Raw genomic sequence first — 17,358 nt, 5'->3', positions numbered from 1 at the left:
AGAAATTACCCTTTTAAATAAAGCATTGTTAAAAGGGATAGAGGAAGAGTAAAATGGACGAGTGCTTTTATTGTAAGAGAATTCCATCACGTGGTCTCTGACACCACGTTTTAGCCAGCAGAGGATAGCCAGATGTTTCTGGTGCGTCTTTACTCTTATCTGCTCCCTTCCCTGGTAATTAAATGACACAGGATGTTTGTTCCGGTTGATTACATAATATGTGACTAATTGTTACAGCTCTGTCGTAATCTCACTTGACATTTTCTTACATATGATCCCTAATAGAGAAAATATTTATTTAGCCACATCAAAGCGGCTTTATAACAACCCCTTTCCAAAAAAATAAATAAAATAAGTCTACGCAGATCTACAAACTCAAACTCCTTGGCAGCCAGCGAGTGTCTAGTGGGAAATTAGGTACTGATCTCAGACCAGTTTACTGTTCCTGCCAGAGCAGGAATGATGTAATAATCCCCTAAGAATGGGACATACGGGAAAATAATGACCTGGCTGGAAGAGTTGAAGGCCTGAGGCATTGAAGGCCCTCAGACAGGTTCGTGGCCTGTCTGAGATGTGAATCTGCTCATACTGTATGTGGTATTTTCTGTACACTGCCGTAACTTGCTTTGTGTACCTGGTTTATCACCGCAACCAGCTTCACATTGCTAAGCCAGTAACTAACCTTGCACTGATGACATCTAAAAGCTTGAAGCAGCTGTCGGAGAGTGGGTGGATTGGCTATGCACTTCTTTAACCCAGGCTGTTCTGGAAAGCTGTGTAATACGTCAGGCATAATCTTATAGGGGTCCATGTTAAAATGGATAAGGAGCAAAATGTGACAATGTGAGTGTTCATTTGCATGTCATTACTCAGAATTCCTGGCCCCAGTAGAAGCATTGTATGCTTAGTGGTTATGGGGAAGGCAGGTTTGTGGACGTGTCTGAGACGTGAATGTGCTCATCAGTGATATTTGTATTTGCTGTACAATGTTGATAATGTCATTATCAGTGGATGAAGTTGCTCACAGAAAGGCATAATGCTTTTAATTTTTCCCCTTGCATTGACAGAGGGCCCTTAAAGCGGTATAAGGTAAGGAAATAAATCATCAAAACACCATGTGGGAAACTTCCTTGGTCATTGTCAACACACTAGTGTCTATCCTACCTGTGGCAGGAGTAGGATGGACAGTGGCACACATTTGGTCATCTGGTCGAGAGGTGGGATGAGCCCAAGATTTCTTGGATTAATGCTCTCTGGCTGGAGAAGTCACAGAGGGGAGTTCTTAGTACAGTACCGTCTGTGTGAGCTCACAGTGGGCAAGGTTGTCCTAACGCAGCTACACAGTGGTACATGGAACAGTTCCTAGCATTGGACCCTTGATTCTACAGATATACTTCCCTCATTCATGTCGTTCCTGGGCCTACTGGCTAAGGTGGGACGACATTTTTTAACCTGCCCGGCCATCAGGGCTGGGGTGCCCCGGCACAGACACGCAGCACTTGATGTCCTGCTATGGTCGCTGTAGCAGTGCACCCACTTTACACATAGCACTTACTTTGTGTTTGTGTGTGCGGAGATGCAGTTATGCACGGCTATTCACTGTCTCTCTTCGGAGAGAAAACGACTTGGGTGAGTAGTCTCCGGTCGAAAACCAAAGTCTTGGACTTTCTTGCGGGCCTTCTGACCGAAGAAAAAAAGAGGAGGACGTCCAGAAGCCTGATGGAGGGCGGCGTCAAAGAGCCCTCAGAGTTTCCTGGCCATCAGGCTGAAGATCCTTGGGAGGAGTAACAGGACTTATTCGACTTCGGGAGGACAGTCTCAAGCAAGAGCACCCAAGCCGCTGATACGGCTTCAGTTCAGTTAAAAAAAAAAAAAAGAGTTTGTTAATATTATAAAATATGGAGATTTCTGAATATATAGCCTGTCCGTATATAAATAATGCCAACCTGAAAGTCCTGCTGAGAATAGGTGCATTTCCAAAGGATTTATCAAAGAGCTATTTATATTGTTCTCATCACCAATTGACTGCTGGGTAAACATTCACAGCCTGCGGTCTGTACAGCAAGCTGAAAATAAACGTGATAGCACAAGGATTAAGCTGTGACATACTATTCTTCACACTTCTGCTAAATATAGGCACACACACTATCTTCTACTCTTTCGTATATCTGTATTTATACATATATGATATATGTATATATTTGTGTGTGTGTGTGTGTGTTACACAGTCGATGAGGTTGAAAGAGGACATATGTCCATTGGGTTCAACCTATCATAAATTTAGATGACAGTTACTTATCCTATAATTGTATTTACAGTATATTGATCCAGAGGAAGGCAAACAAAAAACCCTGATGAATCATTATCCAATCATATCTCATAAGGGGGAAAAATAAATTCCTTCCTGGCTCCAACATAATGGAGCTTTCTCCCTGGATCAACATCCCATGTTTACTTATTTGGTATATCCCTGTATACTGTCTCTTTCTAAAAAGATGTCCAACTTTTTTTTTAAAGTTATCTATTGTATCTGCCATCACAGTCTGTCGGTAACGAATTCCACATTTGCACTGCCTTTTCCTTTGTTGCTGGTGAAATCTCCTTTCCTCCAACCTTAAGGGATGACCCTGAGTCCTTTGTACTGTCCTTGGGATGAATAGTTCTTTTGAAAGCTCCTTGTACTGTCCCCAAATATATTTGTATATAGTTATCATATCCCCTCTTAGTCGCCTCTTTTCTAATGTAACCAAATTTAATTTAGCTAGCCTCTCCTCATAAATCAGATTATCCATCCCCTTTATTAATTTGGTGGCTCTTCTCTGCACTTTTTTTTAGTTCCATGTCGTTTTTATGGAGTGGTGCCCAAAACAGTACTCCATATTCAAAGTGTGGTCTTACTAATGCTTTATAGAGGGGCATAATTAGGCGTACTTCCCTTCCATCCATTCCCCGTTTAATGCAAGATAAGATCGTATTTGCCTCTGCTGTCTACAAGCACTCCTAAATACTTCTCCATCAAGGATTCCCCTAATTTTGTCCCATTTAATTTGTAAATTGCCTCCTTATTCTGGTTTCCCAAATGCATAACCTTAAATCTATATGTATTAAACCTCATCTGCATTTACCTGCCCAAGTTTTCTGTCTATCCAAGTCCTTCTGGAGAGAAATTACATCCTGCTCTGATTCTATTTATACTTCCTTTCACAATGTAGTGTCATCAGCAAAGATGGAGACTTTGCTCTCTATTCCAACTTGAAGGTCATTAATAATATATATGTATACTAGCTGAGAGCCCCGGCGTTGCCCGGGATGTTTGTGGTGTGGGGGTGGCATTTGCGTGGGGAGTGGTCCACGCGGCCCATGTGCAGTGGTAGTGCTGCTGTGGCTGTACTTATGGTGATTGTATCGGTGTGCTGATTTGGGAGGGTTTGGTGCTGATGTGGGGGTGCGGATGTGGGTGTGCCGATGGGGGAGGTGCAAAGGTGGCGATGTGTGAGTGCTGATGGTGTTGATGGGGGCTGGGAATGGTAAGGGGGGGGGGGAAGGAGGTGGTAAGGGGGGGGGGAGGAGGTGGTAAGGGGGGGGGAGGAGGTGGTAAGGGGGGGGGAGGAGGTGGTAAGGGGGGGGGAGGAGGTGGTAAGGGGGGGGGAGGAGGTGGTAAGGGGGGGGGAGGAGGTGGGAGGGGGGGGGGAGGAGGTGGGAAGGGGGGGGGGAGGAGGTGGGAAGGGGGGGAGGAGGTGGGAAGGGGGGAGGGGGGGTGGAGGGGAGGTGAAGGGGGGGGGGCGGAGGGGAGGTGAAGGGGGGGGGCGGAGGGGAGGTGAAGGAGGGGGGGCAGAGGGGAGGTGAAGGAGGGGGGGGCGGAGGGGAGGTGAAGGAGGGGGGGGCGGAGGGGAGGTGAAGGAGGGGAGGTGAAGGGGGGGGAGTGGAGGGGAGGTGCAGAGGGGAGGTGAAGGAGGGGGGGGCGGAGGGGAGGTGAAGGAGGGGGGGGCGGAGGGGAGGTGAAGGGGGGGGAGTGGAGGGGAGGTGAAGGGGGGGGTGGAGGGGAGGTGAAGGGGGGGGTGGAGGGGAGGTGAAGGGGGGGGTGGAGGTTAGGTGGAGGGGGGGGGAGGAGGGGTGAAGGGGGGAGGAGGGGGGAAGGGGGTGAAGAGGGGGGAAGAGGGGGAGGTGGTGGGGTGGAGGGGAGGTGAAGGGGGGGTGGAGGGGAGGTGGGTGGAGGAGAGGTGAAGGGGGGGGTTGAGGGGAGGTGAAGTGGGGGGGGTGGAGGGGAGGTGAAGGGGGGGGTGGAGGGGAGGTGAAGGGGGGGTGGAGGGGAGGTGAAGGGGGGGTGGAGGGGAGGTGAAGGGGGAGGTGAAGGGGAGTGGAGGGGGGGTGAAGGGGAGGTGGAGGGGGGGGGGTGAAGGGGAGGTGGAGGGGGGGTGAAGGGGAGGTGGAGGGGGGGTGAAGGGGAGGTGGAGGGGGGGTGAAGGGAGGTGGAAGGGAGGGGAGGGGTGGGTGAGGGGAGGTGAAGGGGGGTGAGGGTAGGTGAAGGCCGCTCAGTCATCCGGCCGCTCACTCACCCGTCCGGCCGCTCCCTCACCCGTCTGGCAGCTCCCTCACCCGTCCGGCAGCTCCCTCACCCGTCCGGCAGCTCACTCACCCGTCCGGCAGCTCCCTCACCCGTGTTGTGGCCGCTCCCCCGCTGTGTCCCGGGCGCTCGCTTACCCACTGACTGTAGCGGCGCCGGGGGGGGGTGTGGAGGGGGGTGAGGGGAGGTGAAGGCCGCTCACTCACTCGTCCGGCCGCTCCCTGAGGCAGGAGGCCCGCGCTTCCCCTATCCGGTAGCGGCGCACGTGAGGGGGAGAGCAGGAGGCCCGGGCTGCGCCGCGAGGGAGGAGGAGGCTGGAGTTTGCTGCTCTCCGTGGCGCACGGTGAGGGTGAGGGTGCGGCTGGGGATGTTGCGGAGCGTGGGGATTTGGGTGAGGTGGGGAGGGGGGAGAGAGTGAGGGGCACCGGGAGGGGGGGGGGGGGGGTGTGTGTGTGTGTGTGTGTGTGTTTTTTTTAAATTTATTTTTGTTTGGCCCGTCACTCTGCCTCAGGCCAATGAGAGGTGCGGGGGCGGGCAGGCCAAGGGACCAATGAGATTGCCGCTAGGGACGCAGACATACAGTGAACTCAGAAATATATAGTAGATATATATATATATCTATGAGTGTATCTCGAAAGCTCGCACAAATAAAAGCATTTCGTTAGCCACAGAACTGTATCATCTATTTATTTTTTGATTATTGAAGCTCAGCTACCACGGTACTGATACCACAAACATGACACCATTACTACAAAGTAACTTAATCAACTATTTATTTTCTACTTTATGATCGATTATATATATATATGATCGATTATATTATATATATAATATATATATATATATATATATATATATATATATATATATATATAATCGATCATAAAGTAGAAAATAAATAGTTGATTAAGTTACTTTGTAGTAATGGTGTCATGTTTGTCTCATTTCCTCTACATACTGATATTTGATACATGGCTCCCTACAAATCTACATCAAAGTACATATATGAAAATAACATTAAGGAAATCACGATAATCACAATGTTTAGAAAGATGATTTAGGGGTTCGTTAATTAAATATAATCCAAAACAGACAATCTCGACTATTGAAATACCCCTGCAAAACTCTTACATATAAAGTGGTAGTGATTTATATGGAGGAGAAAAAAATACACAGCACCAAGATAAGGTAACTGCATAATTTTAGCATCCGTTCATTTTGAAATCCGTATATCCCTACAGAAAATTACTAAAAAAATAAATAATAACTGTATATTGGGTTGCTAGCTTCCCATTTAAGAGATGATCTAAGCTGCACTTTCAAAATATATGCTGCCTTTTATTGAAAACAAATTACTTCAGCTGCTGATCGATTCGTTCTCCTGTGATCGATCAGCAACAAGCCTGCTTCAGGGTTCACTAAATGGCTGCCTTTCAGTTCCAATCAATCCTTCATTCTGTGTAACTCAGCAGCTACAATCTATCCTTATATTACTAAGGTAACCCTATCTATTGTTACAGTTTGCAGCTGAAACTGCTGGGAATATTGGAAACAGATGATCACACACAGGAAAGTGTTACAATGATCTTGCACTGCTGGGGAGGCGTGCTAAAGCCTGCTATAGAAATCAAAGGGTGTTCAGTACATTAAAACTCATTAAAAATGGCATTAAGCGTTGCATTAAAAAATAAATGCAGTACTGTATGTATCTAATACTACACAACTGATTTATAAAAGAAAGGAACCTCACATGTAGGATATTGCTTGGATTGCTCCTTTAACATAAGATCTGCACCATTAAATCTATAATGAAATAACGGGTTTGCTGCCAGAGGAACCAGAAATGCAAGATGGGTGTCTGCAATCGCAGTTACTTGGAGAGCTGTGGTATGGAATTACTACAGTGTTCATAATACTGTTACTACTCATTCTCTCTCTGCTTTTGCACCGGCCGTGTATACACCGTAACAGAAATGTACATGCCTATTTTGGAATTGAAAGGCATGGTGAGAATAAAAACAAGACCAGGCATTATACTTAACTATTTAACCTCATCAATAATAACAAACTGTGCTGTCCATACACACACTACATTAACCCTTTGCGTGCAGGAGTGGCCTGCTGAACCAGAGTGCCACAGCCCTTTAGCACATCCCGATTACGTGATCGCGACATCAGAGACGAGCATGGATGAGGAGTTCTCCCCCTTCATTTTCTCTGCACGCTGGACTGTAATCAGTGCTCCACAACAAAATGAGTATGCAGCACATGGAGTAGCCACGGTCACGGGCCACTGGTGTGCCAGACCCCATGTTGCTGTGGCTATGTCATGGGCCATCCAAAAGGTTGAGTGAGAGCAGGGGATGATGCATTTCTATACTATAAGCACTGGTTTTCTGCTTCTGTTTACCTGTATATGGGCAATTTGGTCATTCTAATAAAAAAATGTATTTGCGCCCCATCTCATCCACAGCATCGAGAGAGAGAAATATAAAATGTTTTAACAGGAAATAATACATTGTGAATTACTCTGTGTAGGTTGGTTGATGTCTCATATAAACTCTAGGTGAGGAGAATTATTTTAAAAACATTATACAAAATAAATAAATAAAAGATTATACCATAAAACCCGTTGTGCTTTATAAGTTCTCCTAAGGATGAAGTTTAGAAGAAAAAAAAAAGACAGCAGCTTGGAAGAAGATAACTTTTGTAAACGTGAAACTACTTGTAATATCTTTAGTGTAAATAATTTGTAACGCTTGAATGAAAGATCAAAGCTTTTATTTAGTTTTAATATAACCAAAGACAGACTGCTCCCCTGGTTTGGCAGTAGCTGAACTCTGCATGCGTCATTCCAGTCTCCAGAGGCATTTTGACTTATTGTAACCCCATCCCTGCCAGAGGCGACATGCAATGCCATGCAGGCCCTGCTGCAAGAGAATAAGTCGCCTAAATGTTCAATTCATTGAATGCACATTGCTTAAAGGGGCAGTTCCCCTAACATAGCTCTGCATGAGAAACTTTACAGCTCTGCTCTGTCTCGTACATCTGGGCTCGAGCCTCACCAATGTAACTTTAGGCAAATCATTTGCTTTCTGTGTATCTTTCTTGCACGCACTTGAAAAGAGAGAACCATCTCTATGCGTCTTATCCATGAAAAACAAAGCTGTCAGATTCTCACATGCCTCTGTGTAACTAATCACATGTAGACACGTCTCCTGAGACATAGTATCCCCAGCTGCTGACAGGAGCATGGGTTTTAACGACCATAATTGGTATCTTCATTTAAGGGCAATGCATTCAATCTCACAGCAGCAAGGAGCAAATACCTACATTTTGTGTGTGTAGCGATGAATCGCAGGGTCTGGAGTAACTAAATCGTACAGGAGACAGTGGGCAAAACATTGGCACAGGATTTAATCGGGACTAATGCATATATTTCACACACTATTATGCAACAGCTGGTTCCACATGTTCTAGGAAAGGACACAGTTACTGTAAACCCAGTTACAGCCCGGGGGCTTGTAATATGTTGCATGACCCTCTGGTTACAATTTATATGAGGACTGTGAGACCCTTGTTCACTTCTTGTACTGTGGATATTATGGCAGAAACATACTTACCTCAATTGGGACGGTATAGCGATTACAGGTACTCAAGCTTTTGAAGCGGTCCTTATTTTGTTGCACTTGTATGTTTATACCCTTCAATCACAAGATTTACTATAAAAAAGAGTGCAAAAGATATCCCAAAATGAAAGCGCTCCTCGAGCAAGGGGTTGAGGGACATCTCCTAAACGTCCACGGAGAGGATCATCATCAGGGAGAAAAATTTTCTGGCTAAATAGAAGGAAGTTTCCCTCATCACAAGAAAAGACCTGGGATGCCTGGTACAATTTGCTCATGCGCATAGCAGGGCCTGGCCCTGGCCTGGATTTAACCTATTTATTAGATCCGAATGAGAGTACTTGGAAAAAAAAAGCACTGGAATGTTTCCAACTTTATTCTTTGAGTTCACTCTAAAGGTGTTAAATCAAAAGATTGTATTCAATGAACGAAATGGCAGACTTTTGTTTTCTGGTGATTGACATACTTCAAATATTTCCCCTCAAATAGATGGTCTTCCTGATTAGTGTAATAAGCCTGAGGTATTTCCATTATCATTCGGGCTCAGTGCGGTGAATGCTCCCGCACTCACGCATATTGCAGCCTTTGTGCAGATAAACCCATGTGTGTATGCCTGCATCCATAGTACTGCACATTCCAGACGCAGACAAAGAGGTCTGCAGAGTCATATTGTTTGTTAGGAGCAAACCCGTAAAAAGATCATATTGTGTTGCTATTCTTTGAAGTCCCTTTGAATTGGCATTATTATTTTTAAAGGAAATACATTTTCCTTTTTCTCCCAATTCACATACACAGAAGAACCCAGATAACCAGAGATGTCAACAGTAAAGGATCAAAATCCTCCGCCAAATCCTGCCCGTCAGGAGAACGTGTTAAAGTGCTGCTCACAGTTAGGATTTCAGGCCTAGATATGGAAAGTTAAAGATGAATGTACATAAACAAATGTTCACAGTGCACCACAGCTGTTGCGTGGCTGAGTAGTGTAACCTTGTAATACCAGTAGCTGTGCCTACTTGGGATTGCATCCTTAACCTTTTCTTGTCTGGACGCCTGTCACAAACTCCTTCTGTACACGTGGGGTTATTCATGAAACTGCAATTGTGCCAATGGTGGCACTATTGCATGGAAACTCCCATTGAAGTCAATAGTTACCCGATCAGGACTATTGCAGTTTAATAAATAACCCCCAAAGTGTTGCAGCCCGATCTGCGAATAAGTGAATAATACTGCAAAATGTGTAGTGTAAATAATATGGTCTGGTTCTTCCTGGTTAACAATCATTAAAATAACTCTCATGTTTTCGTAGGCTCTCGTTCTACTCCGGCCACTCCTCCTTCTCCATGTACTGCATGCTGTTCCTAGCAGTAAGTATATTTTTGTGTTAAGTACAGTGTATATTCGCACCAAGGTGATGTTTAAATATGTGCTTTATTGGCCACGAGTAGGTTAACCCACTCAGTGCCGTTCTGGCAGTACAGGGGATAATAAGAGAGAAAAGAGAACGTTTCAGTAATCTGCATAAAACGGATTGTAATCAGTAGTATTATGGGGCTAATTGAGTTTGCGCACGCTACTCCTGGGCCCTTATTCAGTAAGCTGCGATAGGTCGATGCAGGGATATTGCACGAAATGCCCCATTGAAGTAAATGGGGCTTTCCATGCAACATCGCTGGATCAGTGGTATCAACACTTTCAGACTAAGGGCCATTCAGCACCATACTGTATTATATGCTCTCAAAGTTACAATCACAGGCAGAACTTACATGCAGCATCTAGTGGTTTTTGTGCATCTTTAAAATATGTTGATGTTTTTCCACCTCCAAAACATGAAGTTCCCCAGCTTCGGTGTCCAGATAAGGACATAAAAGATCCATCTTCCACAGAAAGCACTTTTGAGAAAGGTACTTGAAGAGAAATAAATAAATTACAGTGGCCTTTCCTTTTCAATTTCCCATTACATATACAATAAAGGGGCAGTCCCTCCTAGGATGTAAATGCACGAAGTACAGTTATGTTTAATAGCCTAAATATAGGCGATTGCCATCTTTAAAAAGTACTTTTGTACTTCCATGTTTTTTTTTTTCAATCTTTATCTAATGTCTTTTGCTGATTACACTTTCAGTCCTGAAAACTAGAAGTGACTGTTTTTTTTTTTTTGCCCATTGTTTGTAGGGTAATTATGAAACGATCATTGTTCAAACAGATAAACATACGCAGCTGATCTATTTGTCCTCAGTGGGCTCAGAGAAAAGGGAAACATTAACTTTTAACAGGATGCAAATAAATAAAATGGCCTTGACCTGCTGCATGGGACTGTACAGCAAATTGATATCCAGTGGAAGAAAAATGTCTGTTCACAAATTACAAACAGACCATCTACCTTTTTATTTTATTCTGTGGCACTCCAACAAGAATGGTCTCTGGTGAAAAGCTACAATTACATGCAAACATACATTATTGTATGCTATGGTACATTGGTGATCTCTGCACCGTGGGCTGCCATTGTACACACAATGTTCCCAGCAGAAGGGGGATGGAAAATTCCAATTGATTGGCTTACTAGGGACAGGACTCGTACACATTCTGTCCAAGGCCATAGTACTAACAATAGATATTGACAGTCATGACAATGCCTTGCAGTCTGCGAAGGGATTCATTGGACGCCAAAGGGATTTTGGCAGCTTCAGCTCACGTACTTCATTTCGCTGGAGACAGTAAGGGCTGTAAATATGTTACTAATTTGGTGGGTGGTTAAAATGTGAACGTTATAGGAGACTGGGATTATTAAAATTATTTAAAAAAACGTGATAAGTTGCATTTATCTGCAAAAATGTGACCGCATACCCAATCTGCTCAGTATCATGTAGCTACAAATAGGTTTATAATTGGTTTTCTTTTTGAATGAGCTGAAATATAAGCAGCTCCCCACACTGCTCTATGGATTCTGCATAATACTAGATTTGGTTATTGTTGGCACAAACCGGAGTTGTGCTAAAGATCTATTGCTGAAGGCCTGGGAAATCAAAATGCTTTTGAGATCATATTGAAGAAAGTAAGAGGTTGCGGTGTGTGTATATAGATCAGTTTTTAAATAAAATATGGATACATATCTGTACATTTCATTGTCGTGCCAAACCAGTATTATTCCCCTATTAAAAATAATAAAAAAATTGGTTCTGTACTTGATCCTAAAAGTCGTGTTTTTTAACCCCTTCACAGGCATGCAATGGCACTCCATACCATACCAATGACCATATACCAGCAGATGTAATGCATCTGTGTCAACGAGAGAAAAAAATTATCTGAGCTGAACTATTTTGGGGCTAATCTGTTGGGGAGGTCAACCTGATAGAAATGAAAGTGGAGCATAAGGGTGTTTTCCTGCCTATAGCCAGAAGGCCAGTGGCGCGTGGGTTATGGCGGTGTAAAGGTAAACTTAAATTGCTTGCAAGAAAAAATATATAACAAATTCTGTGTTCTTAAAGCAGATATTTTTTGTTTTACCTTTACATTTCCATTTCCTGAATTGGGAGGCCACCAGGACCATGTCAGACTGGGTGTTATATCTGGTTCATATTATATTGTATCCCTTTCTTCTTGATTGGGAAGATACAATAGTTATGGACACAGCATTGCTGCTGAGCCAAGAGGCAAAAGTCTCTAATATATACCAATTAGTTGGGAATTTGTCTTGTTGACGATGCCAGGTTGAACAGATAAAAATTAATAAACCTGGGGGTAATTAGAACATCAGACCAGGCATTAGATCTCTTATGTTACCATCTAGTGCAGCATGCAACTGTACAAAGCACCACAAGTGACATTGACAGGCACCTGCATCCCTGAGAGACTTCAGTAAGCACAGTTCTTTGGTTCCTGGTCATTATACCTTGTGATTTACATGTGGGTTATTCATTAAACTGCATCTTCAATAGGCGTTCCCATGCGATAAGTGTCCAGATCAGCACTATTGCTGTTTAATTATTAATTCTGTGTTGTAATCTGGATCATAAAAATAACTTACATCTCTCAGATTTAGAAATACTTTGAGCCCGTCACTGCCAATAAAAATATAAATGTTGCTCAGCCATACCAAGGCATAAATGGATCATGTGACCAGTAGCTATTGAATAAATATTTTTTTCCCCATCTGTTCTGCGCTCCTTATACATTACACACAGCTCGGAAGTGGCTGCTGCATCCTTTCCCCGCTGAGACTTTCCCACCATTTTCTGACTATGACTTTAATGCTATTGTCACCATAACTTAAATAATGAAACTAATTGAAAAATGGCAGGGAAGTTATAACATGACAAGTGCTTTCATGCTGTTGCTATATGTATTGCTAATGTGGACATTTAAGTGTCATGTCAGCAGAGGTTGAACTTGATGGACATACGTCTTTTCTACCTCATCTGCTATGTCCGTTGGTAGTTTACTTTAAGCCTTATTTTGAACGTCTCACTTGTTTAGCGCTTACAGACCAAAAAAAAACAAAACAAAAACACTCCCACGCTGCAGCAACATTTTAATTACATGTTACCATGGAGACCTGTTCAGGCAGATACACAAACACTCACATTCCATTAGTGCGAACAACATTCTCATTACGGCTTCCTGTAGATTATTAATGCCCTAGCCTAGGCTTTATCAAGACTGTCAAGTTTAAAGCTCAATGTGCACGACGGTGTTACGTTTCGCAAACTGAAGATGAGATTGCATTACATTGACCCTTTCCGTGCCAAAGGGACCAGCGCTGGTATTTTCCAGACACCCTGGGCTGTATTGCTTCATTGCATTTTTGCATGCTCGGTAAATCCTCTGGAAAATACACAAGTGTCTGACTTTCAACTTCCCACTACTCCTATATAACTAAAGTTGCTATAACATGCAGTGCGTTGCACTGCTTGCACTGGCGTTCCTCAGTCCCACAGATATAACCAATAACCCAACTCTTACTAGTGTCTGTTGGTGTTTTACTAGAGAGCATTAGTTTTTTTTTTTAGAAAACCTCAAGTCTGTCTTTTCAATCTCCGTACTAAGTCAGAGTTTTAGCAAGTCAGTTTGAACCTCCATATTAACCTTCAGGCAGCCTTACTGACACACCCCATATATCAGGAACCCCATGGTCTTTAGTGGCCTAAATAACAAATCTAATGAAATTACTATCCTACATCGGGGCGGCCAACCCCACTCAAGGGCCACCAACAGGTCAGCTTTTAGAGATATCCCTGCTTCAGCACATGTGGCTCACTCAGAAGGACTAAACCACATGTGCTGAAGCAGGGATATTCCCAATACATGGCCTGTTGGTGGCCCTTGAATATTGCCTTGCTGTAAATTGTATTACACCCCATCATGATGCAGTAACTGCATTGCACTTCACAGGGAGTGTTTGGAGGCTAAAAACAATGTGCTTATCTTTCATAAATCAGAGCACACTGGTGTAAAGGTAATTAAAATTTACTTAAGATAAGAACGCACGTGTTGGTGATAGCAGCTGATGTTTCATTGACCAGTGCCAGTGACGCATGTGTGGTTATAAATATAATGAGGATGTATGCAGTGGAAAACCAATGAACTCATTGAGGGAGAGAACGACTAATAAGGGAAAGCAGGGAGGTGTGTTCCTGTTTGCTTAAAATAAAAACCTGAGCAAAGCAATAAAGCACATTACTACATACATATCATTTAAAAGAAATATATTCTGTTTTGAAAGCTCTGTACACTATCATTTAATCTATGAAGAATTCTAATGTTGGTCTCCTAAAAGGGTAGTACGGCCTACCTACACCTATATTTCTCCAGGACCCACAGCATATGGCTACTAAAACTAGGCCGTGGTAGAAAGTCATGTTCATTTTCAAGCAGTAGAGTCCATGGGCATTTTTTCCCCCATCCTCCTACTGCTGCTCTGTGGTTTATGCGGTTTCTAACCTGATAAACCATCTATACATGTAAAAGCGTACTTGTGTCTAACCAATTCATAACATGACATAGGATCAACGACCATATGCCCTCAAACAGGAATGGAACTCACTGTCGGAGCTGAAGGTGTCTGCAATTTAATGTGTATATCCCTACACTGAATACCTATTCATTGCAACTAAACAGTACGTCATTGTGTAACCATTTGTTTTCCTTTTTAGCTGTATCTTCAGTCGAGAATGAAAGGAGATTGGGCTAGACTTGTACGTCCCACCCTTCAGTTTGCTCTGGTTGCAGTATCTGTCTATGTTGGCCTCTCCCGAGTGTCTGACTACAAGCACCACTGGAGCGATGTTCTGACGGGACTCATACAGGGAGCAATCGTAGCTGTGCTGATTGTAAGTTTACCTGTTCATCTACATCAGGGACTCTCCGGCTTACAGAGAGCCCCACTGGCCCCCGCAGATAGATATCAGGGATATCGAAGATGGTAGAAAACGTGAATGATTTTGGATCACACACAGATGTCACGGGAAACAAGTGCAATTCTCTAACAAAAAAACAACAATCCTATTAAAGGCAATAGGATATTTGTTTTCTTTGCACTTTTCAACCAAGTTTAGAACCCCCCCCCGGCCCCATCCCCCATATTTTTAAAATCCAAAACCAATCCCAATATTTTTTGCTAAATCAAGTAATTGAACGTTCTTCGAATAAAAATGCCAGTGAAACTGCCCTCAGTCTAGGGGGATTTTTGGCAGATAAAGAAATTACTCCCTTAGCATTCACAGACAGACACCCCCCCCCCCCCAATGTAGTGGTACTAACCAGATACCATGGGTTTTAATTTAGTGCTGGTTCTCTAGCTCCAATGAGTGCACTCTGATTCGGGCATGCATTTCTATGTAACATGGAACTGGATACAGTTATAAGCTTAGGTTGACAATACAGTAAGATTCTAACTTTTGCCAGATCAAATGTAACATTGAACGTCCTGGTTTTATATTCTGCTGCTTGTGATATCTTTAGCAGCAAGTGTCACACTTTACACTTTAGAAACTGGTATCAATGTATTTTCGTTTTGTTTGTAGGATTTAGTCCCGATTCTTGTAGAGTATATCTAAAATATGTTGCGCCTACAAATAGGCGGTAGCCCATAAAAATATGTATGGTCTACAGCAGTGGTTTCAACTTTTTTGTTTCCTCAGGGCACCCCTAATCACAGTGCTCTGTCGCTGAGGCACCTCTTCCTAAAGGGCAGTCACAAAAACACACACCAAGGGACAGGACAAATACACACAGGACACACACTTCAGTCCATGCTGCTTCCTCTGTCTGCTTGGCCCCACCTTGCAGGCTCCCGACACCACCTCCTGATTGGCTGCACTACTCAGAATAGAGGAAAGTGCCCAGCCCCCATGTAGCCGCTTTGCCCTGGGAGATCGGGGCACCCTTTAGACCCTCTCACGGGACTCCGGGATGCTGCAGAACCCCGGCTGGGAAACACTTGTTTATGGCATAGGTCACATACGAAGACGAGTTGCTGACATTTTAAATGCAAAGATGTTTCAGACAAAAAGGTTTCTAAACCAATCAATCAAATTTACATACAATAGTGCAGATGTTTATTTAGTGTCACAAAAAAAAAAAAGTAGTGTCTCATCCTGCCTCAGCCGTTTATACAGTAGCACACTGTATATATCCCAGTTGAATGCAGGTAGTTATTTGCAGATGTTTGAAGCAGCAAACCCTCTCCCCCCCAGAAGTCTTTGAGTTGAACTTGTCCCCTGAGCATGTCCTGTTTTTTTAGTGTTAAAATCATAGCTTGAGGTTACCACGGTAACCTAAAGTCTGCACTGCACTCAGGGGAGGGCCCCATTACCCCCCGGCCACAACATTTCAAACGTGTAGATCAACTGAACAGAGAATCACTGTTGGAAAGCGCAGGAGGATATCTGTTAAAATTAAATAAATGCAAAACAATGGCGATCAGCGCGGATTATTGCGTTAAAACTATTAGAATAAAATCCTAATTTCTCCTATTTGAGCAGTTACAAAAATAATGCATAAAACTTAAGCTTTTAGTTTAAGTGATGTGACTGAGCAAGAGTTTAACACTTTTTTTTTCCACAAAGCAATTTGTTTCCTGGAGAGGGACCTAGGGAAAGACATGCGCTGTGCTAACCTGCTGTATTTTTATACTATACAGGTTGTGTACGTGTCCGATTTCTTCAAAGACCGGAAGGACAGTTTTAAGCCAGAGGAAGATTCCCACACCACACTGCACGAGACCCCAACCAATGGAAATCACTATAACAGTCACCAGCCATGAAGTCACATTGCCACTTAAACACAAATATCCTGCTTTTAGACGGAAGTCATTTGAGAAGATTTTTTTTTACACTCTAAAAATGTAAAATTAAAAAGCCTTTAACCCCTAAAGTGCAAGAGGGGTCCTGCATTGCTAGCCTCCCTGGCACCGAAGTGTTTATTGGACTGCTGCTATACCTGTTGGATGCCCACTTTACCTGTATATAGTTAAAGGAACACCTTTATATATATGTTCTAGCTTTAAAAAGTAATTGTTTGAAGCATTTATCAGCTATACACAAAACAATGAAATGTGGTATTCAAACTAATATTTTTTATTAAAATAGTGTGGAAACGCCGTTTATGTACAAACACTTGTGTAATATTGCTTTGCTCCACCTGTTGCTTTTGATGCAAATTATACCACAGAAACATTAAAAAGTTTTATAGCAAACATCTGTCCTCCCCTGGTTTTGTCACCATGTGCTGGTCCTCACGAACGGTTACAACAGATACTGCTCACTGCCTGGGGGTATTTCACAGACCGACTTCAGGGGCCCGATCCGGGACTCTTGAATCCATTCCCCTTAGAGATACAGACTCGCTGCAAACACAATATCCCTTTTGATTTTTGTAATTCCTTTAAAAATAAGAGAACACACAAAATTAGCAATTCAAACGTGCTAATGGCCTAAAAACATTACACAGCACATAAAAGGTAGAACTATTATTTCCTGTGTGAGGAAGTAGCTGTCTAATTAATGGTTACATTCTTAATGCATGCAATAGAAATACAGTAGGTCAAAAAAAAAAGTCTTTCAATCTGGAGCGCTCCTGAAACAAAGAAAACAGAGGGAGAGCAGTCTGAAATCCCAAGTAATTACATTCATTCCCAAGGTTCATCTCTAGAAATAACAGGCTCTCGTGTTG

The 17,358-nt window shown here is 43.2% G+C and overlaps 2 protein-coding genes across 7 annotated transcripts in view; one reads left to right on the top strand and one right to left on the bottom strand.

The window, feature by feature from the left end:
- Positions 1–16,882, top strand: part of PLPP1 (phospholipid phosphatase 1) — a 118,202-nt gene extending 101,320 nt beyond the window's left edge. For all 6 annotated transcript variants that reach the window (XM_075589162.1, XM_075589177.1, XM_075589171.1 and 3 more), the window contains 3 exons: positions 9,497–9,554; positions 14,340–14,516; positions 16,328–16,882. In XM_075589162.1, the coding sequence (XP_075445277.1) occupies positions 9,497–9,554; positions 14,340–14,516; positions 16,328–16,450 (358 nt within the window). In that variant the 3' untranslated portion in view covers positions 16,451–16,882. The remainder of the gene's footprint in view (positions 1–9,496; positions 9,555–14,339; positions 14,517–16,327) is intronic.
- MTREX (Mtr4 exosome RNA helicase) overlaps positions 16,743–17,358 on the bottom strand; it is a 75,977-nt gene continuing 75,361 nt past the window's right edge. The window contains exon 27 of the mRNA XM_075589158.1: positions 16,743–17,068. Coding sequence (XP_075445273.1) covers positions 17,016–17,068 — 53 coding nt within the window. The 3' untranslated portion in view covers positions 16,743–17,015. The remainder of the gene's footprint in view (positions 17,069–17,358) is intronic.

The sequence above is a fragment of the Ascaphus truei genome, chromosome 1, assembly GCF_040206685.1.
Source record: "Ascaphus truei isolate aAscTru1 chromosome 1, aAscTru1.hap1, whole genome shotgun sequence".
Taxonomy (NCBI): domain Eukaryota; kingdom Metazoa; phylum Chordata; class Amphibia; order Anura; family Ascaphidae; genus Ascaphus; species Ascaphus truei.
Note: the sequence above shows the minus strand (reverse complement) of the source record. Positions and strands in the feature narration are given on the sequence as shown.